Below are 14157 nucleotides of genomic sequence, written 5' to 3'. Positions count from 1 at the left end.
GGACTGAAGTGACTTAGCACACGCAGAGTGTGTATATGTCATTCTCAGCCCCTCGTTTATCTCTTGGCCTCCATCCCCTGGTAACCATAAGTTTGTTTTCTACATCCATGACTCTACTTCTGTTTTGTAAATAAGTTCATTTGGACCTCCTCCTTTTTTTTAGATTCCACATATAAATGATATCATATGATATTTGTCTTTCTGTGTCTGATTCACTTCAGTCAGTATGACAATCTCTAGGTCCATCCATGTTGCTACAAATATGGCATTATTTTGTTCTTTTTTGTTCCATATATTCCATTGAATATATGTACCATAGCTTTTTTATCCATTCCTCTGTTGATCCATAGCTCTCTGACTCGAAAAGAGGTGTCTTTAATCTTCCAATCTGTAATTTTCCATGTGGCAATGGAACAGGCCACTTTCTTTTTTTTTTTTTAATAAATTTATTTATTTTAGTTGGGGGCTAATTACTTTATAATATTGTAGTAGTTTTTGCCATACATTGACGTGAATCAGCAATGGGTTTACATGTGTTCCCCATCCTGAACCCCCCTCCCACCTCCCTCCCCATCCCATCCCTCTGGGTCATCCCATTGTCCCAGCCCTGAGCATTTGTCTCATGCATCAAACATGGAATGGTGTTCTGTTTCACATATGATAATATACATGTTTCAATGCTATTGTCCCAGAACGTCCCACCCTCACCTTCTCCCACAGAGTCCATAAGACTGTTCTATGCATCTGTGTCTCTTATTCTGTCTCGCATATAGGATTATCGTTACCATCTTTCAAATTCCATATATATGCATTAGTATACTGTATTGGTGTTTTTCTTTCTGGCTTACTTCACTCTGTATAATGGGCTCCAGTTTCATCCATCTCAATAGAACCGATTCAAATGTATTTTTTTTAATGGCTGAGTAATATTCCATTGTGTATATGTACCACGGCTTCCTTATCCATTCGTCTGCTGATGGACATCTAGGTTGCTTCCATGTCCTGGCTATTGTAAACAGTGCTGCGATGAACATTGGGGTACACGCGTCTCTTTCAATTCTGGTTTCCTCGGTGTGTATGCCCAGCAGTGGGATTGCTGGGTCATATGGCAGTTCTATTCCCAGTTTTTTAAGGAATCTCCACACTGTTCTCCATAGTGGCTGTACTAGTTTGCATTCCCACCAACAGTGTAAGAGGGTTCCCTTTTCTCTACACCCTCTCCAGCATTTATTGCTTGTAGACTTTTGGATAGCAGCCATTCTGACTGGTGTGAAATGGTACCTCATTGTGGTATTGATTTGCATTTCTCTAATAATGAGTGATGTTGAGCATCTTTTCATGTGTTTATTAGCCATCTGTATGTCTTCTTTGGAGAAATGTCGAAACAGGCCACTTTCAACAATCCAAGAGTCAGTTAAAATATACTGGTTCATCAAGGGGAGGGCTGGCTGGAACCATGAAAATAAACTTGAGTTCCACCCACTGAGTAGAGTGACTGCTTGTTTTTGGTCCCTTATAGCTCTCACTGAGGTTGAAAGCCACAGCAGACCAGTGAGGACCCTGGGTTTCAGGCTTGTGAAACCATTATTCATAGAGACTTGCAGTTCAAAGGGGTCTTGTGAGGCCCCAAAGGTCCTAGCATTGTCTCCATATTGGCTTCTGGGTCAGAAGCGCCTGAACACTCACCAGACAGGTATGGAGAGCAGCAACACAATTATACATCCATCTGTGGAAGCCACAGAAATAATACACCGTGAACCTTCCTTCTCCACTTTGAACAAACCCTGCCTAAGCCCCACCAGCAGATTCCTGACTTCTCTGCTTGCTACAGACTGAGTGAGATGACAGCTTTGGCACCCACAGCCTATGAAGCCATAGCAGTTTGAGTCCCTGCCCCATGAAGTTGCACAGATACTTGTGGCCTGTAGTCCCCCTTGGGGACCAGGAGACTCTGGCTCACACCTAGTCAACGTCCTCAATAGAACAGCTGGGTTTGGGGTGTGGGGGAGGGAGAAATAAAGGATGCAGAGGCAGAAGTGGCTCTATACCTGGTGAATAAGAAGCATTTATTTTCATTATTGCCACCATCTATTTTAGTTTTGGGGACCCTTGATTCAACAGCCATCCCCCTCGTCCCCCATTGCTTTTCTGTTAGGACTGTGGGGTCTGCATTTTTTGTTGACTTGGGCATGCAGCAGAGAATTTCATAAAGCAGTCTGCTTTATCCATGACATTGCAGCTCCCTGCCAAGATAATGTATTTTACATCCTAATTCTGTTTCAACAGGAGGGTTAGGAACAGTCTCCAGGCCTGTGGGTCTGCTGCAGGAATTTATCTAGAATTCATCTGGAATTCACTGGGTCAGTTTCTCATTTTCCAGGGGATTGCCTTCATCAGCGTTGTGACTCCAACTCTGGGCCTAGGAGCCAAATGCTAGTCAGTGAGTCATTCATGGTTTCCCTTGGGAATTTATCTGTCTCAGGGAAGTCTCTCTAGAGGGCCAAGCTCCCTTGTGGCAGCTGGCAGGGACTCTTAGACCTTTCACAGTCGGCTCGTGTGGATTTAAGGTGGGCTTGACAGGCTGCAGCAGGGCTGAGTGGTAAGACGCCCCGCTCTGGCCATTCCTCCTTAACAAGCATTCTGCATTCCAGGTCCTCACCCCTCCAAGTGAATCAGCCAGTTCTGCCCACTGCCTTTCTAAATTTCCCTTTCATGCTTTGCAGCTCACCTTTAGTGCTTCCGTCTTTAACTGTTGTTTGAAAGGGGTGGAAACTTCCCCTCTTGCCCAGGGGATTGTTAATAGCTAGAGTGAGGCGGGATCTTAGATCCTTGACCATGAATCTAACCCATGTTCCCTTCAGTGGAAGAAGCGTGGGGTCTTAACTGCTCACTGTACCACCTGGGAGTTCCCCGGAGGCAGCTGTCTCTGAACCCACCTCCCTGTGCTTGGCCTGCAGCCACTTCCCACTTTCTCCTCTTTATCAGGCGGTGGCAGGGAGGACCATGGACTGCCCAGCTGGAACACCAGAGGTTTTCAAAGCTTTGGAAGCATGGAAAGTTGTAGGAAGTTGTGGGAAGTATACAATGCTGGTCAAATGAAATGTCAAGCATGGATCATGCTTGGGCCTGTTCCACCAGAGTGTAGGCAGCACGATTTAAAGACAAAGATGCTAAAACGAACAAAGGTTGACACCCTACTCCAATCAGGGTTGAAATTACTGGGCATGTATCAGATGGACACAATGAGGACCAATCTCACTTAAAGTTTGACTCTTCTTATGTGAAAAATAAGACATATTCTCGGAATTTATGTGATAGACTTTTTATTTTTTCTCAAGGGAAATAACAGACGTTGCCCACTCTGCTCTTGAAGACAATGCTCACGTCACCTTTTCTTGCTTTATGTCTAACAGAAGGGAGATGGGGTGATAGATAAAGCTGAGCTTCAGGAAGCGTGTGACCAGGCCAGTTTGCACTTTGACGAGAAGCTTCTGGACCAGCTATTTGAATACTGTGATGTGGATAATGATGGGCTGATTAACTACCTCGAATTTGCGAATTTTCTTACCTGGAAAGATAAAACCCCTCTTAAAGAGTATGAAAAGAGGGTCCTTATTAAAGGTATTTAATTTTTGAAGGTTTGCTAAATTCTTAAATGTACTTTCATGTTTTCTTTGTCCTGGGAGTTCAACTCTTGTCAACTTTAATATTATGTATTTAAAAATATGCACATATATACATATTTATTTTCTTTTTCATGCATAGAATATCTGTGGAAGGACGGGAAAGAATTTGATAACATTTATTATTTCTGGGGAGGTGAGGTAGGGATAGGTTGCTAAGGGACAGTCTATGTTTTGGTATCTCTTGAGTTTGGAACAATGTATTACTTACTCAAAAGAAAATAATTATGAGCAAAGCAATTTACACAGAAGCCCAAAATATGAAAGAGAGTTCCTAAGAAAGATGTTTGAAAACCATATTCTTAGAGAAATTAGCTTCCTTTCCCTGGAAAAGTCAATTGTAAAACAGAATTTGATCTTTTATATTTTTTCAGAAAAGGACAACCATAATTTTGACTTTTATTCAAACATTTTCACGTTTACACATTATCTTCCTGCATCACTAACCACATATAGATATACATATATACATATGTAGAAATACATTTGTGCATGCGTGTACGGAAATATTTTAAAATAGCTAAAATCACAGCGAATGTACCATTTTTATTTGGCTTAAAAAAAACTTAGGTCTCAAATTTCTATGGAACGAAGAGATACTGTCACAGTTTCTGTAAACTTCATTTTCAGTTCCTTTACACTGATGTATTGTAAATTACTAAACCATTTCCTCCTCTCTAAAACTTAGGTTATTTCCAGATATTTCAAGAGTAATATGAGTGACCGTATAACGATTATCATCTTTCAGAAAGCTTTCTGTTTCTAATTATATCTCATTTCTTAAGAATGTCATTTTCATCTCAGAAGTAACTGTTTTCATTTTGCCTTTTTCAATGATTGTACCAATTTGCAATTTTATCAGTCAAGACTGTGAGAAGGTTTTACTCCAATCTAGCTACCATTGAGTGTTATTTCAAACATTCTGGTAATTTAGTTGTGATATAATGATACCTCATTTGCTTTAATTTTCAAGTCTTGATTATTAGAGATGATTACCTTTTAAAAGGTTGTGTGCATTTTTATCTCCTCTTGGAATATCTCTTCCTCTAAAAAGTTTTCACTTTTATTCCTGCAAAGCCAATGCCACATTTTGGGCTTTATTGAGGATGGGCGCCCTTACCAGTTTCTGGGACAGCTTTTCTACTCTAGCCACTAGAAGGAGAGCAGGAAGATCTTTTCTACCTAATGAAGCTTCTTACAGAAAACAGCTCTACCCTAGTCCTCTCAGAAGTAAGCAGAGGGTGACAGTATTCTCCTCCTTGGCACAACTCATCAAGTAGTGGGGAAAGCAGAAGCCTGTTTTCAAACCAGATGGTTCTTCAAATTGTTCCTGGTTTTCGGGTCCTCACTTCAGCAGCCCTTTGTAGTGGAGGTTTTAGGGTTTTTCCTCTTTCCTTTTCTTCTAAGGTGGGTCAGTCAGCAGGGGCTCAGGAATGGTCTGTCCCAGTATTGTCGGCTCGAGAAAAGGGGCTGAGTTCACGGAGATGGCTTTCTGGAAGTTTTCTAAAAACTTTTTCATACTTGTTCCGGATTTCTGCCTTTAGGAGGAGGGGCGCGAGGAGGGGATCGGAGGATCTGGAACTCTGGGCCTGACGCTTTCGGGGCCACGGGCCGCAGGAGCTGAGGGAGGGCCGGGCCTCAGGTGTCTTCCGGTCCCGAGCGGACGCCGGGCGCCGCCCCTCGGGCTCCCCGCGCGGGCGGCCGCGCGCCCCCTGGCGCTGGCGGCGCACTTCCGGTCCGGGAGACGCTGCGCGGGGACCGCTGCCTCAGCGGAGCGCGGCGGCGGAAGAGCGCCGAGTGTTAGCGGGGCAGCCCCACCTCAGGGTTTTCTTTGGTACGCTGATTTGGGGGAGCTATTTATGAACCGGGCGCGCACAGCGAGTTCTCCTCACTTCTCCAAATGTCGCGGTGCGTGGCGCCCCCCCGCCGCGATCCAGGGTTTGTGTGGCCTTTGCAACTCCAAATACATCTTCTTTTCCCTTTCCCAGGGCATAGTCCTGGGAACAGCTCTGGTAATCCTGCGTTCAAGTCAAATATGAAAATGAGCTCTAATTGTAAAAGAGAGGAAAGAAAAAAGTTTTCTGTTTTCTTTTGGTGTTTCAGACTTAAAAGCTTTATTCTAGAGTGAAGTGAGCGGAGCGGTGAACAGAAATGCTAGACGTTGTCCACAGTTCCTGGTGTATGAACTTGTGCTTCCACAGCGTGTTCTGGTGTCAGTGAAGTGACTGCACCAGCTCAGCCTCCCTTTCCACCAGCAAGAAGAGACTAAATGCGAAAACTCACCGTGCTACAGGGCGAGCTCTGGGTTGTAACTTTGTCCTGTACTTTTTCCCGTTTTCCTCCTTGCTTGAAGGTAGAAAACCGGATTGTGCAAACCCTGCTGAGGCTAATGTAGAAGAATCTGAACCAGCTCTCCTGTTAAAGCCTGAAGATATTGTCTTAAAAGAACCAGGGAGCTCAGAAAAGACTCTGCGGACACTTCTGAGGCCAGGGGATCAAGTTTCTGATCACTACAAGACGACTTCTTCCGAGATCAGTGCGGTTGTAGGCGCTGTTCCTTCTACTTGTGAGTTTGTCACCTTGTGTGCTGAGTTTAAAAAGAAGCAGCAAACGCAGAAGGGGAGTGCCCTTGTGTCTGTCCTTGCTTGTCCCCAGCCTCCGTTAGACTCTTAACTTTCTCAAAGCCTAGGACCTTTCATTCAACTCTGTGGTCTAAGCACCCAGGGGGGCTTACTAGATGGAGGCTGAATTGAGCTAGTGTTGATGGTGACCCAAGTGAAATGATTCTCTCGGTGTTAATGAAATTGAAACCATTATAGCTCAGAACCCCGAATGTTAGGTATTGTCATAATTCAGAATTCACCAAGTGGTAGCAGACTCGTTTTTTGGCTGCACCATGAAGCATGTGGGATCTTAGTTTCCCGACCGGGGATCAAACTGATGCCCCCTGCATTGAGAGCCTGGAGTCTTAACCTCTGGACCACCAGGGAAGTCCCAAGTGGTAGGAGACTTACATCAAGTGATTCTTAGCTAAAAACAGATTTTCCTTCAAATATTTGAGGAGCTGTTAGAGAACGGTTCCTTCATTTTCATTCTCCATCTGTAAGTCTGCTAGGGCTGTCGCAACAAATACCACAAACTGAATGGTTAAATAGCAGAAATTGATTATCTGTTTTTTGGATTTCCTTCCTATTTAGGTCACCACTCAGATTCATTTTGCTGTTATAGTAGAAACTAACACAGTGTTGTAAAGCAACTGTATTGCAATAAAAATTAAAATAAATAAAATTTAAAAACAAGAAAAAAAGAAATTGATGATTCCACGGTGGCCAGAAGTCCGAGGTCAGGATGCTCTCAGGCTGGCTTCCTTCTGAGGCTGTGAGGGGGCCTTGTCCCCAGGCCCTGCCCTGGCTCCTGGGTGATTGTTGGCACTCTTTGGTGCTGCTCACTTCCTGCTGCATCACCCTGATCGCTGCCTTCACTTTCATGTGGTTTCCCCTGCATGAGCGTATGTGCCCCCGCGTCCCCTTTTTATAAGAACTCCAGGCGTATTGGACTAAGGGTCCATCCTTCTCCAGTAGGACCACATTTTAATTATTCCTGCAATGACCCTATTTCCAAATAAGGTCACCTCTTGAGGTACTAGGGTTAGGACTTTAATATAATACAGTCTGGGGAGGATACAATTCAACTCATAGACCCCGAAATCTCAGTACCAGACGATGAATGCTGCTTATTTAGAAAGGCTCTTTTATGTTGGTCAAGATCCCTTTTTTGGAGTAAGGCCATGATTAAGGATTTACATGTTTTTCTTTAGTGGATTTCATAGACACACTTTACATTCTGTTGTGATGAGATCTTGCTGTTCTCTGTGGAATAGTCCTGCCCAACAGAAATACAATCATTGTCATATGTATTTAAAATTTTTTAGTAGCCACATTAAGAAAAAGAAACAAGTGCAATTAACTTTAATAGTGTATTGGGAATTCCCTGGCCGTCCAGTGGCTAGGACTCAGTGCTTTCACAGCTGTGGCCCAGATTCACTACCTGGTTAGGGAACTAAGATCCTGAGAGCCACATGGAGCAGCCAAAAATTTTCTTTTAACTAGCACATGTTTATACTATTGTATGTATCTATGATACACAATATGTGTCTTCCAAAGCATTGTCATCTCAACAAGGAATCAATATAAGGTGGTTAATTAAATGTTCCACATTCTTTCTTTGGGTACTAACTAAATCTTTGAAATTGTGTATTTTACACTCACAGCACATCTCAGTTTGGACTGGCCACATTTCCAGTGCTCAGTGTGGCCCTGTGGCTGGCAGCTGCTATATTTAGAATGTCTGTTTTCCCCCTCAATTGATGTCCTAGGTTACCCCACGTATGGTGTTCCAACCATTCGGTCCGATATTCCCGCCCCCCGAATTCGCCGAGTCAGTGACAGGACCAGTTACGGTGAGGAGGGAAATGCCTACTCACTGCTGCATCCTACCATTTTTGCCCAGAAAGGGGTGTTTGAAAGGGACTTCTTCAAGACCAGATCCAAACAAGAGGTACTGCATGGGATTTCAGAAAGGTTGAAAGAAAGGGCAACTTCACATTGGCACACAAAGATGGAAAGGTTTATTTGCTTGAGCTCTTATATTACAAAAGTCATCAGAGCCCCTCAGATTACGATTCCTGAGGATCATGTGCAATTTTGTTGTGATATTTGGTACAATTCTTGAAGTAGAACTCACTCTGATAAGAGGCATTTCACTCATGTCACATATTCACCATGATCTATGTATAAGAAGAAAAATGTTTTCCTAACATTCAACACTCTGTTGAGTAAAAGCAAAGAGGCTCAGGACTTCCCAGGTGGTCCAGTGGTTAAGAATCTGCCCGCCAATGCAGGGGACATGGGTTCGATCCCTGGTGGGGAGATCCCACACGCCAAGAGGCATCTAAGCCTGCTCACCGCAGCTACCAAGCCCACGCTCTCAAGCGGATGCCTCATAAGGAGAGCAGCCCCTGCAGTCAGAAGCCCCTGCACTGCAACTAGAGAGAAGACCTGCTCACCACACCTGCAGAGAGCCCACGTGCAGCAGCGAAGACCCAGCACAGGCAGAGACAATTTTTTTAAAAAAGCAAGGATGCTCAGTCCCTTCCTCGTGTGAGTCTCCCTGTGGTCGTGGGTCTCCAGAAACCAAAGACTTCAGTGTGAGGAGGGCCCCTCTGCCTTCTTTGTGAGCTGTTACCTCAGCTGTCTCTTGAGAAACCTGTATGCAGGTCAGGAAGCAACAGGTAGAACTGGACATGGAACAACAGACGGGTTCCAAATAGGAAAAGGAGTACGTCAAGGCTGTATATTGTCATCCTGCTTATTTAACTTACATGCAGAGTACATCATGAGAAACGCTGGGCTGGAAGAAACACAAGCTGGAATCAAGATTGCTGGGAGAAATATCAATAACCTCAGATATGCAGATGACACCACCCTTATGGCAGAAAGTGAAGAAGAACTAAAGAGCCTCTTGAAAGTGAAAGAGGAGAGTGAAAAAGTTGGCTTAAAGCTCAACGTTCAGAAAACTAAGATCATGGCATCTGGTCCCATCACTCCATGGGAAATAGATGGGGAAACAGTGGAAACAGTGTCAGACTTTATTTTGGGGGGCTCCAAAATCACTGCTGATGGTGATTGCAGCCATGAAATTAAAAGATGCTTACTCCTTGGAAGGAAGGTTATGACCAACTTAGATAGCATATTTAAAAGCAGAGACATTATTTTGCCAACAAAGGTCTGTCTAGTCAAGGCTATGGTTTTTCCAGTGGTCATGTATGGATGTGAGAGTTGGACAGTGAAGAAAGCTGAGCGCGGAAGAATTGATACTTTTGAACTGTGGTGTTGGAGAAGACTCTTGAGAGTCCCTTGGACTACAAGAAGATCCAACCAGTCCATCCTAAAGGAGATCAGTCCTGGGTGTTCATTGGAAGGATTGATGTTGAAGCTGAAACTCCAATACTTTGTCCACCTCATGCGAAGAGTTGACTCATTGGAAAAGACCCTGATGCTGGGAAGGATTGGGGGCAGGAGGAGAAGGGGATGACAGAGGATGAGATGGTTGGATGGCATCACTGACTTGATGGACATGGCTTTGGGTAAGCTCCGGGAGTTGGTGATGGACAGGGAGGCCTGGCATGCTGCGATTGATGGGGTCGCAAAGAGTCGGACACGACTGAGTGACTGAACTGAACCGAACTGAACTGAACCTCAGGTGATCGCAACAAGCCCTGATTTAAAATGTTCTGCCCTGTTCTCAGGTGTCAGCCCCACATGTATCTCATTTTTTCACTTGGAAAACCTAGTCGTCACGCCCCAGGTGATTTTCTTCCTATGCTGGGTTTAAAGCAGGTGCAACCGGCTAGGCCAGAATAGCTGCTGGGGTTCTGAGGGTAGAGAAGTAATAGCAGGTCTGGGTCAGAGCAGCCTGTCTGGATCTGCCATTGTGGAAAGCAAGTTGTGATCGAGGGAGCAACTCCTTCTTTGAACTCTCAGATCCAGAACAGGGAATGATGTGAACAGACCTACGATGCTTTCCAAGACTTCAAGTGAAGGGTCCCTCACTTACAAACTCGCAGACTTAGTAACAGATTCATTGCAGCGATTCATCCCCACTGAATGGGGGTGGGCAGAAAGACAGAGGACGATGCTTGCTGGCTGGTCCCAAAGAAGGGACCCTCGATCCATCACAGAGCGGGTGGAGAGGAGACCCCCAGAGACTGTATTTTCTCTTCCCTCAGTCACTCCGAAGGGCCTATGAAATAGGCTGTCAGGGATGACAAGAGATGAAAATCTGCTGTTTCCTGATGCTTAAAATTCTTTTAACTAAAAAAAAAAAGAAAAATTCTTTTAACCAGTAAGTCATTGTTTATCTCATAATTCTAGGTAGAAAGTAAGAACCCAGAGGCTTGCACATACAGTATTCCAACGAAATGATATTTTAGAAAAGGCAAAGCCATGGAGACAGTAAGAAGACCAGTGTGCTAGAGGCTTGGCGGGAAGATGGGGGATAAGCAGCTGTAGCACAGAGGATCTTTAAGGCAGTGAAACTGTCCTGTATGATACCATAATGGTGTGTGCTAAATTGCTTCAACCATGTCCGACTCTGTGATTCTGTGCACTGTTGTTCGCCAGACTCCTCTGTCCATGGGATTCTGCAAGCAAGATACCGGAGTGGGTTGCCATTCCCTTCTCCAGGGGATCTTCAGGACCCAGGGATTGAACTCTCGCCTCCTATGTCTCCTGCATCGGCTGGCGAGTTCTTTACACTGCTGCCACCTAATGGTGGATATACGTCATTATACATTTGTCAAAATCCATAGGTTATGCAACACAGAGAGTGAACCTTTCTGTGGACTGTGGGCTTCAGTTAATAAAACTATATCAACACTGGCTCATCGTTGTGACAGATAGACTACACTTCATGCAGGGTTTCTGGTGGTCCAGTGGTTAAGACTCTGCACTTTCAATGCACCAGGGGTTTGGTCTCTGGGAAATTAAATCCCACATACCGTGTGGCACAGCCAAAAAAAGAAAAAGATATTAATAGGGGCTTCCCTGGTGTTCCAGTGGTTAAGAATCCATCTGCCAATGCAGGGGACGCAGGTTCGATTCCTGGTTCAGGAAGACCTCACATGTGGCGAGCAGCTAAGCCCGAGGGCCACGATTGCTGAGTCTGTGCTCCCGAGCCTGGGGCTGCACCTGCCGGACTCACGTGTCACAGCTACCAAAGCCCTGCAGCCCCAGCTCCACCACAAGAGAAACCCCCTCCCTGAGAAGCCAGCACACTGCAAGCAGAGAAAGCCCCTTGCACAGCAACGAAGACCCAGCACGGCCGCAAATACATAAACTGTTAAAAAGAATTAGTAATAAGGGAAATGGGGGTGCAAGTGATAGAGCATATGGGAGCTCTCTGTAATTTCTGCTCAGTTTTTCTAGAAACCTAAAACTGCTCTAAGAAAAGTTTATTAAAAAAAAAAGAACCTCGAGGCCTGGTTGGAGAACATCACCCTGAGAATAGATGTGTGTGCTCAGTCACTCAGCTAAGTCGGGTCCGACTCTGCGACCCCATGGACTGTAGCTCACCAGACTCCTGTGTCCATGGGATTCTCCAGGCAAGAATACTGGAGCCGGTTGCCATTTCCTTCTCCAGGGGATCTTCCCAACCCAGGGATTAAACCTGTGTCTCCTGCATTGGCATGCAGATTCTTTACTACTAGCGCCACCTGGGAAGCCCTTACAATAGATGGGTTTCTGCTTCTGTTACCTCATCAATACACAGGATGGAGTAGAAATGCCTCCCAAGGAGCAGGGGAGGAAGCCGGGGAGACGGTCTGGGATGCCCAAGACCCCCTCCTGGGTGCACTCTGCAGGGACATCCTCTCCCCGCCGCCGCTGGGTGGGAACAAGCCATGCCGGGCCTTGAGTCACCTCTGCTGTAGCTGCCGCTGCTGGCAGCCCTGCTTTTCTGAATCTCAAGTGTGGTTGATTTTACTGCTAATTTCCCACAAGACACATCACATCCAGGGGACCTTTGGGTTGTTAGGGTTCCGTTCAGGAGGTGTGTTCAGCCGCTGTGCCATTTCTTTGGCGTTCCTGTTCACCGTCTAACCATTCTTTCTGTTTCCTTCTTTGCTTCCCTCCTGTTTGCTTTATAGTAAATGTTTTTCCTCTTTTAGTTTCATTTTCCCCCCAATCTTGTCTCCTCTCTGCTCGTTCTAATATTTCTTCCCACTACTTGTTCTTATCTCTCCCTTCTGTCTTTTCCCTGGGACATATGAACCATGTTTCTCCCGCCCCCTCCTCTCCTACTATTTATCGCTGCAGAGAGATGACTAATAATCAAAGTTTGCTGGTTTTCAGTATACTCAGATTTTTTTTTTTTTTGGCCTTGCTCCGTGGTTTGTGGGATCTTAGTCCCCAGACCAGGGATGGAACCCAGGCCTGAGTCCTAACCACTGGACAGCCAGGGAATCCCAGCATGCACAGGTTTCAGCCTGCTCACTTGCTCAAGCTTGCACTCGCTCTGACATTTGCATACCCACAAGTATGGTTAAAGTTTGCAACAGGCCAGTTAGAGTTGTTTCATGAATGTCCTTATTTTAAAGAAGAGAAACTAATATGCTAGAGGTTTAGATAACACACATAAGGGGTCACCAGGATAGAAGTCAAATCTAGCGAGGCTGCCATCTTTAACTCTTTTATTCTTTCTCCTTGAATTTGGCTGTCTCTCTTTATTTAAATTTTTTTAAATTTATTTTTTATTTATCTATTTTTCCCTGTGGATCGAACCCACACCCCCTGCATTGGAAGCTCAGAGTCTTAACCACTGGGATGCCAGAGAAGTCCCTTGCTGCCTCCCTTTAACATAATCAGAAACACTTAAGAGTTGAAAGGAGCTTTGTATATTGGCTAGTACAGCTGAACACCCTCACATTCATTCACGTGTACAAAATGATTCCTGAACTGAGAAGCCTGGAATTTTGGTATGTGCTTATTATATGCAATAAGTGCACACACACATATCCACACACACACATCCACACACTTTTTAAGGGATAAATGTCCATAGTCTTAGATATTACAAAGATATTTTAAAAATACAGACTAAAATACCCATAAATCTTGGTCTGACTTCAATGTTTTTCCCCCCTAGATTTCAGAGATATTAAGTAACATTGGTGTCAAGCTTTCTGAGGATGAATTTGAAAATGTGTGGAATCTTGCATCAAAAAAACACCACAGAGGAGAAGTTTGTGTTGAGAGCATCAGAAATGTTCTGGATGAGTTACAACATGCAGGCCGAACCAAGTGCAAAACGGCCCCCTGATCTTTGTGGAGTTCATTCATTTAGATCGAAGAACTGCTAAATCTGTGTTCACCTAATATGTTCAGTCCATTCCGGTTTTAGATACTGTAATTCAGCAATCACTGTGGTAGGGCTCATATGCCTGGATGCATTGCTAATAAATTAGATTTTGAATTTTAAAGTTTATTTTCTTGTTTCCTATAAAGCACCAAAGAACTTGACATGCCCTGGGAGTTAACCTTTAACTTCACCAAAGGCATAGCTCAGAATATATTAGAAGTTTGTCCATGTTTAGTATGCTTAAGAATTTTCAGCATTTTAGTGGGTGGTCTGAGATTCAAAGTCTGATTTGTGATACCAGGTTCACAAAATTTTGCCTTCAACATTTTGATGTTTTTCTCTGTAGGCGTCACTGACACAGCTGAAGTTTGATGGGCTTTTGAGTCTCTGTCAGCATCTGAGGAAAACAGATTTAATTACAAGAAGCTGATTTAGGGAGAAAAAACTTGACTTTAACAAAGACAATGGCTGGTGGCTCTTCACTTCTGTGTCCATAAAAGCACATTGTCCTTGAATTATCTGAAGAGGACACAGCTGACCACAGCGTGAGATATGTCGC

The 14157-nt window shown here is 44.5% G+C and overlaps 1 protein-coding gene across 14 annotated transcripts in view; it reads left to right on the top strand.

Annotated features, from left to right (window-relative positions):
- EFHB (EF-hand domain family member B) overlaps positions 1-13719 on the top strand; it is a 59406-nt gene extending 45687 nt beyond the window's left edge. For 7 of the 14 annotated variants that reach the window (XM_081559257.1, XM_081559234.1, XM_081559245.1 and 4 more), the window contains 4 exons: positions 3414-3621; positions 6037-6249; positions 8059-8240; positions 13386-13719. In XM_081559257.1, the coding sequence (XP_081415383.1) occupies positions 3414-3621; positions 6037-6249; positions 8059-8240; positions 13386-13559 (777 nt within the window). In that variant the 3' untranslated portion in view covers positions 13560-13719. The remainder of the gene's footprint in view (positions 1-3413; positions 3622-6036; positions 6250-8058; positions 8241-13385) is intronic. The other 7 variants (XM_081559292.1, XM_081559276.1, XM_081559284.1 and 4 more) reach the window with 3 other exon arrangements.
- The last annotated feature ends 438 nt before the right edge of the window (positions 13720-14157 follow it).

The sequence above is a fragment of the Giraffa tippelskirchi genome, chromosome 2, assembly GCF_054371585.1.
Source record: "Giraffa tippelskirchi isolate mGirTip1 chromosome 2, T2T-mGirTip1v1.2.pri, whole genome shotgun sequence".
Classification (NCBI taxonomy): Eukaryota; Metazoa; Chordata; class Mammalia; order Artiodactyla; family Giraffidae; genus Giraffa; species Giraffa tippelskirchi.
Note: the sequence above shows the minus strand (reverse complement) of the source record. Positions and strands in the feature narration are given on the sequence as shown.